The sequence below is a fragment of the Dipodomys ordii genome, unplaced genomic scaffold (assembly GCF_000151885.1).
Source record: "Dipodomys ordii isolate 6190 unplaced genomic scaffold, Dord_2.0 Scaffold207, whole genome shotgun sequence".
Classification (NCBI taxonomy): Eukaryota; Metazoa; Chordata; class Mammalia; order Rodentia; family Heteromyidae; genus Dipodomys; species Dipodomys ordii.
Genome location: NW_012267423.1, coordinates 1,924,562 through 1,935,869, shown reverse-complemented (window position 1 = coordinate 1,935,869; position 11,308 = coordinate 1,924,562). Strand labels below are relative to the sequence as shown.

The 11,308-nt window shown below is 37.1% G+C and overlaps 1 protein-coding gene across 1 annotated transcript in view; it reads left to right on the top strand.

Moving 5' to 3' along the window:
- Window positions 1-10,264, top strand: part of Psmc2 (proteasome (prosome, macropain) 26S subunit, ATPase, 2) — a 17,760-nt gene extending 7,496 nt beyond the window's left edge. Inside the window, exons 2-10 of the mRNA XM_013035266.1 lie at window positions 909-1,008; window positions 2,772-2,903; window positions 3,678-3,750; window positions 4,058-4,153; window positions 5,369-5,533; window positions 6,879-6,966; window positions 9,534-9,736; window positions 9,827-9,923; window positions 10,006-10,264. Coding sequence (XP_012890720.1) covers window positions 909-1,008; window positions 2,772-2,903; window positions 3,678-3,750; window positions 4,058-4,153; window positions 5,369-5,533; window positions 6,879-6,966; window positions 9,534-9,736; window positions 9,827-9,923; window positions 10,006-10,163 — 1,112 coding nt within the window. The 3' untranslated portion in view covers window positions 10,164-10,264. The remainder of the gene's footprint in view (window positions 1-908; window positions 1,009-2,771; window positions 2,904-3,677; window positions 3,751-4,057; window positions 4,154-5,368; window positions 5,534-6,878; window positions 6,967-9,533; window positions 9,737-9,826; window positions 9,924-10,005) is intronic.
- The last annotated feature ends 1,044 nt before the right edge of the window (window positions 10,265-11,308 follow it).

Here is an 11,308-nt window from a genome sequence, read left to right as displayed (position 1 = left end):
AGAAGTGGCACTGTGGCTCAAGTGGTAGAGCGCTAGCCTTGAGCTGAAGAGCTGAGGGACAGCGCCCAGGCCCAGAGTTCAGGCCCCATGACTGGATCCAAAAACAAAAAATTATACCATCAAATACAGTGAAAGCAAGGGTTATTTACAGACAGGTTTAGTGCTAATGGAATTGAGAAACATTCTCTAAACAAGCAATGTTTCTATTAGTCAAAGACTAGTTCAGTCAACTCTAATAAGCCACAATCTTTTTTTTTAAATAAAGATATGGTGATGTGATTTCACAGAGAAGTATTGCTAAAGTGAGTGGGCCATTATTGCTTGATAGAAATTTTCATTTTGGGAACTAGAATGGAGAAGTTTCTGACCTACATGAAAACTATCAAATATGGTATTGATTGTGTGCCAGTCCTACTGTTTGACCTCAAGGCCAGAGCACTGTCCCTGACCTTTTTTCTCAAGGCTAGCACTCTACCACTTTCAGCTTTTTTGGTGGTTAATTGGAGATAAAAGTCTTATAGACTTTACTCTTTGGACTGGCTTTGACCTGAGCCTTCTCAGTAGCTAAGATTCAGCCCCTGAGCCACCAACTCCTGCAGTCTTGATTTATTTTTAATTTTTCTGTTTGATAATTACTTTAGGGTCAGTAGTTTTCACCTGGATTGAGGTTACCTTACCCTCTCAACCCCTAATTGGCAAAGTTTGGAAGGATCTTGATTCTCATGACTGGATGGAACATGGAATTAGTGACATCTAGTGGCTAGAGGCTAGAGGCTGCTAAACTTCCTACAAATGCACAGGGTCCTCCCTACAAGTTACTCTGTCCAAAGGGTCAATGGTGCTGGAGAGAATGCTTGTTTTAGGAAAAACACTGCATTTCGGTGAACTTAGTGATTTTTCTCTTGTAGGTATTAAAGAGTCTGACACTGGCCTGGCACCACCAGCACTCTGGGATTTGGCTGCTGATAAGCAAACTCTACAGAGTGAACAACCGTTGCAGGTTGCAAGGTATGCAGCACAGTGCTCTGGAAATTTGTTTTTACTTCAAATTCCACATAAATAGAGACCTCTATATGAATGTCTACATTTAAAAATTTATGTTTTAATCAAGATATACATAATCATGTAGATGGTTCATAGGATAAGAAAGATACAGAACTAAGTATGAATACCTCTCTTCTTACCCTTATTCTCCCATGATCTCTTCCTCAAACATAACTACAGAAAATGGTTGGTCCTACAGTCCTCTTTCTGCATATCTTCAAGTACATGTCTACATACAAAGAAGCAGACCTTGAAGTTATTTTTCAGATGTAATTTGTTGTATCTCTGCTTTATTTTCTCTCTTTATAAAAAAATATATAATCCATAGATTGAAGGTGATTGCAATCTATCATACACAAAGCTGTAGTAAACATTCATATTAAATGTTTCTCTGTGTATACGCTTCTGTATAGTAGCTTACTAAAGTGATTATGAAATAAAAAATATAATTTTGAAATCCGTGAAAACAAGCAGTTTCTATATTGTAGCATGTATCAAAGCTTCATTTATTTTTATGGCCAAATAATAATTCAGTCTCATCTTTTTCTTAATTGATATTCTGCATTTGGTATAACATTGTTCCTATACTTTGTATTAATTGTATAGACACACCTTTCTTTAGTTCTTTGATACTGATGTTAAATTTTTGTTGAGACTAACAGCAGAGCTTCCCCAGGGCAAGTTCCAGTTGGCTGTCTATGGCTTATGTATTATTTCACGTTTGTTCTTTTTTTTCTTGGCATTACTGGTATTTCAACACAGGGCTTCACACTTGATAGGCACTGTACTGCTTCTGCTTGAGTTATCCCTCCTGTTTCTTTAGATATATGACAATTCTTCAAGAACTGAAACTAGTAATTTATTTCTTTTAAATCAATTAGCTAATTAATTATTTTTACTTTTTGGTTCTGGTGCTGAGGCTTGAACTCAGGGTCTCATTCAAGGTTGGCACTCTACCACTTGAATCACACCCAGCTTTTGCTAGTTGATTGGAGATAAGAGTCTCATATACTTTTCTTCTTGGTTAGCTTCAAACCATAGTCCTCAGATAGCAGCCTCCTGAGTAGCTAAGATTATAGGCATGAGCCACCAGCATTCAGCTGAAACTGGTGTGGTATTAACTGAAGAACAGATTTTTCCTAATGTTTGTTATTGTCAGTGATATTTTTCAATTTTTTGTTCAGGTTCTTGTTGGCTCTACTTGTATTAAGTAATTTGGCTAGTTAATTTCAACAGTTTCCCTTCTGGTAAAGCAGTTCATACAGAATGATCTCGGAGTCAGGTCACATAAACACAAGCTGTGACAAGGGAGCATCTCTGCATTTGTTGAAAAGGTTACGTACCACTTCTATGTTCTGTTTTTGATCTTCAGTACATAGAGCTATAATACACATGGTATTACAAATTTACCTTTGCCAAGTCATGCAGAATGTAAGTCAAAAGTACTAATAATAAAAGTGAACCTAAAGTATAAACTAAAAAAAAAAAGCACATTTATTACTGGATTTGATGATAAAAACAACTTGGTTGTCATCTTACAGGGAAAATTTAAAAAAGATAACAATCTGTGATAGCAAAGGAATGTACTAGAAAAGTGACCCAGTTTCTACAGTTCTAGATTACACTGGCTCAGTAGTACACCACCTTCCCTGGGGAGAGTCTGGTTACTTGAATTTGTTATTGGTGGTTTAGATTCCTTACTCTAATCAAGCTTTTTGCTATGGTAGGTGTACAAAGATAATCAATGCTGATTCGGAGGACCCAAAATACATTATCAATGTGAAGCAGTTTGCCAAGTTTGTGGTGGACCTCAGTGATCAGGTGGCACCTACTGACATTGAAGAAGGGATGAGAGTTGGGTAAGATTTCTATTTGTAGTGTGCTTCTTTCATTAAAGATAACATGAGACATTCATATCCTTGATTTCATTATTTGAATCCAATAATGGACTGCCAGAGAATACTAATGTGCAATGGAGTGATGTAATGCAATTACAATTTCCACTGGCTTCCCCTTCTCATCCTCACTACTACTGCTTATGAATGGCTTCAAATGCCATAATTAAGGGCAGAGTTTTAGAGATGAGTTTATCAGTCCATTTAAGATGGTACAGATAGAGGAAATACTTGCTTTGAGGACATTTATGATGATTAAGGATTACATGATTAAATGGCCATAATCATTCAGTAATTTTAAATCCTGTTCGCTTTTTGTCGGATTCATTGCTGTCCTATGAATCATTTGCCATTTTAGGGTGGCTTTAGTGTCCTGAGTTTTCACAGTTTCTCTTTATATAACTAGTGGAGATCTGTCTCTGTTGCTTGGTTTTTTTTTTTGGGGGGGGGGTCCGGTCGTGGGGCCTGAACTCTAGACCTGGGCACTGTCCCTCAGCTCTTCAGCTCAAGGCTAGCGCTCTTGAGCCACAGCACCACTTCCGGCTTTTTTCTTTTTTGCTTATGTGATGCTGAGGAATCGAACCCAGGGCCTCAGGCATGCAAGGCAAGCGCTCCACCACTGAGCCAACTTCCCAGCCCTCTGTTGCTTGCTTAAAATAAGGTTTTGAGGATAAACAACTAAATATAAAAACCTTGTGAAAATGTAAAGAACATCATTGTATTTTTTTACTTCCTTAGTGTGGACAGAAATAAGTATCAAATTCATATTCCACTGCCTCCTAAGATTGACCCAACAGTGACCATGATGCAGGTAAGACTTAAGTGGGCGAACAGTTGTCATGATTTGTAATATAGTTACTTCTATGCTCAAAAAAGTTAATAAAAATTTTAACTCAAACTGTTAGTATAAACTGTTAGTACATGGTTATGTGCTAAAGAGTTACCAAAATTAAAAAAAAAATTCCTCAAATACAAAAGTCTTTAGTAGTATTTTGTTGAGCTTCCTTCTAGAACATAGGGCTGTGTATGTAAGTTGATTATTATTAAAATTCTTGTTATGGTCTGAATTTTCTTAATGAGTCAGAAGCCTTTTACTGCTGTAATTTTATCCCTCTCAGGTAGAGGAAAAACCTGATGTCACGTACAGTGATGTTGGTGGCTGTAAGGAGCAGATTGAGAAATTGCGTGAAGTAGTTGAAACCCCACTGCTTCATGTAAGTGTTGCATTTAAATTTCTTTGTGTAAACACATAATAGTTAATTGTGTATTAATCACTACAATTAATTATATATTAGTTTTTGGATTTAATAGTTTCCTTAATGAAAATTTTTTTGAGAGATAGAGGTATGTAAAGGTGGAAAGTTTCAGAAGAGAAAAACAAAAACAAATTGAGTGGTTGAGTGTATTTTTACAAAGAAAAGATCTGATTACGTTATCGAAGGAAATTGAGAGAACCTCTAGCAATATGTTAGATATGTTACAGGTATAGACGAAGGTAGGTATTCTACCACTAGAGCCATAGCACCATTTCTGGTTTTCTGGTGGTTAATTTGAGATAAGAGTCTCACGGACTTTCCTGTCTGGGCTGGCTTTGAACTGTGATCTTTGGATCTCAGCCACCTGAGTAGCTAGGATTGTAGGCGTGAGCCACTGGCACCTGGTAAAACTTAATTTTTGTTTGTTTGTTTGTTTTGGCCGGTCATGGGGCCTGAACTCTGGGCCTGGGCACTGTCCCTCAGCTCTTTAGCTCAAGGCTAGCGCTCTAGCACTCGAGTCATAGCGCCATTTCTGGCTTTTTCTGCTTATGTGGTGCTGAGGAATCGAACCCAGGGCCTCATGCATGCAAGGCAAGCACTCTACCACTGAGCCACCTTCCCAGCCCAAACTTAATTTTTTTAAATATAATTTTATTATTATTATTAAGGTGTTACACATAAGGTAATAAGTGCAGTGTCACCCCTTCCTTTGCTTTTGAAAATGAGGAAAATATTTTGTTAGGATTTGATAGTAGGGCTGGGAAGGTGGCTCAGTGGTAGAGTGCTTGCCTTGCATGCATGATGCCCTGGGTTCGATTCCTCAGCACCACATAAGCAAAAAGAAAAAAGCCGGAAGTGGCACTGTGGCTCAAGTGGTAGAGCGCTAGCCTTGAGCTGAAGAGCTGAGGAACAGCGCCCAGGCCCAGAGTTCAGGCCCTACAACCATACCAAAAAAAAAAAAAGACTTAATAGTAAAAGATAGCCTTAGACGTTGATATGAATAGAGTTTAGTTTTTGTGATCTGGTTCTTTCTTTCCTGTTTAGCTTTTATATCTTAGAATAAGGTGATTTTCTTGTTTAGGTCATGCTTATAAGTTTAGGCCTAATAGTTTTTTGATCTCTTATTTTTATGATACAGAAATGGTAAGTGTAAATATTGTGTCTTTATCACAGCCAGAGAGGTTTGTTAACCTTGGTATTGAGCCTCCGAAGGGTGTGCTGCTGTTCGGTCCCCCGGGCACAGGCAAGACACTGTGTGCTAGGGCAGTGGCTAATAGGACTGATGCTTGCTTCATTCGAGTGATTGGATCCGAACTTGTACAGAAATACGTTGGTGAGGTAAAGTACATTTACCAAAATAAAAGAATGTATAGCTCTGTAGAAGGTTTATAAGGTATAAATAAAATTTAAATGTTCATTTCGTATTGAGGAAGTAAGTCTTGAAATTTGTGGAGTGAAATTAGTTTAGAAGCCAGGAAGTCAGCACCCTCTGCCAGGGATCATTTGGAAATAAGGATGAAACTTCATATTTGGTTTGTGAAGTTAGACCACAGAAATACCACATAGTGAAATCTCATCTTGGGGACAGTTTTTTTAATGGTTTGCTGAGAAATACAGAACAGGTTGTCTGTATGAATGTTGATGGTTATCTTTTAGGGATTAAGTCTAGGGCTATATATATTGTATCTGAAATCTTAATGCTTAGCATACTTAAATAAACATTAGAAAGGGAGCTGCATGAGTTGGTTAGATGAACTTTGATTTTCTCATAAAAACTTAGAAATCAGATTTAATGATAAACAATTCCACATGACAGATCAGATGTTGTTATTCAAGTTTTTCTGACTAGAATGATGCTATTGTTTGTCTAACTTAAGAATTCTTCAGGTCTTTAAATCAGTGCCCTTTAATAGATAATTATGGAAAGATTTAATACTGAGGTTAATAAGACCAATTTAATGGTATAGGTAGCAAACCATCAGTCTTTTAAATTAATATACATTAATTGTACAAAGGAGTTTCATTGTGATATTTTCATGTATGTATTATATACATTCTTTTGTGCTAGTTCTGAGACTTAAACTCAGGGCCTGGGTGCTGTCTCTTAAGCTTTTTTGCTCAAGATTGGTGCTTACCACTTGAGCCCCAGCTCCACTTCTGATCCTTTTTTTTTTTTTTTGTCTGTCATGGGACTTGAACTCTGGACCTGGGAGCTGTCCCTCAGCAATTCAGCTCAAGGCTAGTGCTCTACCACTTGAGCCACAGCGCCATTTCTGGTTTTCTGGCTTTGAACCACAACCCTCAGATCTCAGCCTTCTGGGTAGCTAAGATTATAGGTGTGAGCCACCAGTGCCAGGCTTCTGATCCTTTTTTGGTGGCTAATTGAAGATAAGAGTCTCAGGGAAACTCTTTCCTGCCCAGACTGGCTTTGAACCATAATCCTCAGATCTCATCTTCCATAGTAGCTAAGATTATATGCATGAGCCACTGGCACTCAGCTACAATATACTTCAATCAAATTTACAACTTTTTTAACTTTATTTCTCTTTTTCCCCTAGTATTAAAAATTTTAGATAATAATGCTTGAGCATCCTGTAGGATTAAATAATAAAAAAAATGTGAAAAATACTGTTTATTGTAATTTATAACAAACTCTGAATAATACATCAATTTTTCTCATTAGGGGGCTCGAATGGTTCGTGAGCTCTTTGAAATGGCCAGAACCAAAAAAGCCTGTCTTATCTTCTTTGATGAAATTGATGCCATTGGAGGTATGAATGATATTTTAATGAATTAGTTCAGGATTAGGTTTCATGAAAGCTAAGAAGTGATGTGTTAGACTTTTAATATGCTTTTTTTTTTTTGGCTGATTCTAGGTCTTAAACTCAGGGCCTCAAGCTCTCCTTAGCCTCTTTTTCATTCAAGGCTGGCATTCTGCTACTAATCCATTTCTCCACTTCCTAATATGTTAATCTTATACAAAATTTTACTTCCAATTCTTACCAACTTTGGCATATTAAAAGGCACAGATTTCATAAAAGTAGGACTACACTAGAAAGGAAAAAGAATTACTATACAGAATTGATGTTTCAAAGCCTTTGTGTACAAATTTCATTCCAGCAACACTTTTCCGCACTTTTAACAGTCTGATAAATGCATTGTACTCGTAAACAGACATGTTGGATTCAAATGCCTTTGTTAAAATACATAAAGATAATTAAAAAATAGTGATATATCAGATATTTTATTTTTTCTTAAAATTTTCTGACTAGAATGATGGGTTTATTTTATTTAACAATACTAATTTAAGAACTCTTCAGGGGGCTGGGAAGGTAGCTCAGTGGTAGAGCGCTTGCCTTGCATGCCTGAAGCCCTGGGTTCGATTCCTCAGCACCACATAAGCAAAAAGAAAAAAGCCGGAAGTGATGCTGTGGCTCAAGTGGTAGAGCACTAGCCTTGAGCTGAAGAGCTGAGGGACAGTGCCCAGGCCCAGAGTTCAGGCCCCATGACCGAACCTCCCCCTCCCCCCCCAAAAAAAGAACTCTTCAGGTCTTAAAATTAGTGCTATTTAGTAGAAATAATTGGAAAATATTTAATATTGAGACTAATAAAGTCAACTTGAGATAAAGGTAGTGAATCTGAGTTTTTTTAATTAGCATATATTGTACAAACGAGTTTCGTTGTGGTATTTTTATACATGCTTATAATACACTTGATAAATTCAACCCTTTGTTTCCCTTTCCTCCAAAGCTTTAGCTTTTTTCTTTTTTTTGTAAAGATTAAAGTCTTAAAAATAATGTTTTTATTACAGAGTAGTGATCCTTAGTATCTAGTATCTGTAGAAGTGTTGAATCTCCAGTTAGAAATTGCAGAAATGACTTGAACACATAGTAGACCCTTGGCTCGCATTGGGTAACATGGCTAGATATCTGGAGTCTTGATTTTAGACTATTTGGGCATTGTTGAGGTTAGTTTTAGTACTGTTATTTTCAGAGGCCATCTTTGGTCACAATATGACAGTGTTGTGACTCTGAAGTAATTATTGTGGTTCACAAAGTGAATTATGTATAAGGTAGCTTTTTAGAGTATAAGAAGGTAATATTGTAACTTCCTTTCTTTGTGTGTGCTAATTGTGGAGTTTGAACTCAGGGCATGGATGATGTCCTTGAGCAGTTTTTTTTTGCTCAAGGCTAGTGCTCTGCCACTTGAGCCACAGCTCTACTTCTGGCTTTTTGGTGGTTAATTAGAGATAAGAATCTCATGGATTTTTCTGCTCATACTAGCTTTGAACTGATGATTGAAATCCTCAGATCTCAGCTATCTAGGTAACCTGGATTATAGAGATAGGAGGCACTGGCACTCAGAAATGCATCTTTATCAAAGTTACTCTTCTAGCATTTTCCCGTATTTTTTCATTTTAATCTTTCTCTTTTTAATCAAAAGTTCTAGAACTTTTGATCTTCCTCATTCTTCTACATGCTGTGATTACAGCCACTATTTTTTGTATGTTTATAGTATACATAATCATTAGTGAAACAGTATGAATTTATATACTTAGTGTATTTATATACATATATACACATATGTGTATATACATCCATCCAGCCATCACATACATACATACATACATTTCATTGGTTTGAATGAAAGAGACTGACATGAGCCTTTAGTAAATTCAAGGCAACTAGATAATAAGCTGCTGTGATTCTACTATCTTGTGGATTTAGCCATATTAAAAAAAAATTTTTTTTTTGGTTGGTCATGGGACTTGAACTCTGGGCCGGGGCGCTGTCCTTAAGCTCTTCAGCTCAAGGCTAGTGCTCTATCACTTGAACAACAGCGCCACTTGCAGTTTTCTGGTGGTTTATTGGAGATAAGAGTTTCATGGACTTTCCTGCCCAGGCTGGCTTTGAACCACAATCCTCAGATCTCAGCCTCCTGAGTAGCTAGGATTATAGACGTCAGCCACTGGTGCCCAGCTTCATATTCAATTTTTTTTAAAGAACTTTAAGGTAGTATGTCATTTTCCTACATATGATCTAGCATCATTACAGTGCTAATGTGTGTGTGACTATGTTGCCTTGCCCAGGTGTATATTATATTACATAGTAGGAGTGCTAAGTGATTTAAAGAGTAAAATTTATACTTTAAAGGAGTCTATGTTAAATAAATCTATAGGGAATTCTTCTTAAAGCAAAGATTCCTTCTCTAGTTTTATGTAGAATAGGGTATTACAGGATTTGCTTCAAAGTAGGATGTGCACTTTGCCAGAGTGTCCATTTCCAGCCAGGAGCAGCACTAGTGAGAGTGCACATGCACATCTTTTTTGTATTCTTAGGGGCTCGATTTGATGATGGTGCTGGAGGAGACAATGAAGTACAGAGGACAATGTTGGAGCTGATCAATCAGCTGGATGGTTTTGATCCTCGAGGCAACATTAAAGTGCTGATGGCCACTAACAGACCTGATACTTTGGATCCAGCACTGATGAGGCCAGGGAGACTGGATAGAAAGATTGAATTTAGCCTACCTGATTTAGAGGTGAAAAAGAATTCATTTTAGAAAAAGAATGAAGTATTTTTTTCCTCTGATTTGTTTTATTTTAATACTTGTTGATTCCTATATTTTTAGGGTCGGACTCACATCTTTAAGATTCATGCTCGTTCAATGAGTGTTGAGAGAGATATCAGATTTGAATTGTTAGCACGACTGTGTCCAAATAGCACTGGTAAGTGAAGAGGTACTGCTTATTTTGCTGGTCTCTCTATTTGGGTTGCTTTACCTAAGGCTATTTGGTATCTGTTTGATAGGAGCTGAGATTAGAAGTGTCTGCACAGAAGCTGGTATGTTTGCAATCCGAGCACGGAGAAAAATTGCAACTGAGAAGGATTTCTTGGAAGCTGTAAATAAGGTTATTAAGTCGTATGCGAAATTCAGCGCCACTCCACGCTACATGACATACAATTAAGCGCCATAGGCTTGCAAATGAAAACACTTCCTTTAGTTGAAATCCTGTTTGTATAAATTTGATATTAACCACCTTGCAACAAAATAAATAATTTCAAAATGGTATGCTTTCTTTCAGATCTCTTTTCTCTGTACTGTAAGAGGTGGTATTTAATAGATTAGGCAGAAAAAAATTGTTATAATGTATGTTGAGTGGCTTTTACTCTATTCCTATTTAAAGGTTTAGTCAATTCCTATTTAAAGGTTTTATATAGTAAGTGCTTGCTTGGACTGTATATTTTAGGTCTGTGCTCCCCAGGTGAGCATCTATATCTCATTTTATCCTCTTATCTGCCTAGGGAAGAAGATCAAATAATTCTTGACTTAATTGTATACAAAAACTTTGCTTCCTAATTTACTTGTAAGGTTAAAATAATTTATTTCAGTAGTTCCCCTTGTCATGTTGAATAATAAACCTTTTTTAAAAACCATTTTTTATTGTAAAGATACTGTACAGAGGGGTTACATTACATGAGTAAGGTAATGAGTTTATTTCCTATTGAGCATTGTTACCCCTCCTTTGTTTTTCCCCTACCATCCCTTCCCTCCTCACCTCCCCAACTACTCCCTCCCCCTCCCAAGTTGTAAAGTTCATTTTCATCATAGTGTCTTGGCCGTCTCATTGTTACAATGGGTCAAGCTGTATCCTTGTTTCAACATTTTGTTATTTCCCTTCCCCTCCCTAAATTAGAAAAATCATATACAAGGTACAGGGCACCAACATCAAATACAATGAAAATGGGTTATACCATGGGGAAAGAACATACAAAAGAAACCAAAAAATCCATAGTACATTAAAAACATCAGTGACAAAAATCCTTGTGTCCCTATCTTGGGGTTCATTTTGCGTAGCATCATCTTATATAGTCATATGGACATAGCTTTTGACCTTTTCTGCTTGTTAGGTAAGAGAATCCTAGATGTATTCTAGTTATTGCATATAAGGGAAACCATGGGACCTATGTTTCTTTGGGTCTGGTTTACTTCACTTAATGTAATTTTTTTTCTAGGGCTGGGAAGGTGGCTCAGAGGTAAAGCGCTTGCCTTGCATGCATGAGGCCCTGGGTTCGATTCCTCAGCACCACATAAGCAAAAAGAAAAAAGGCG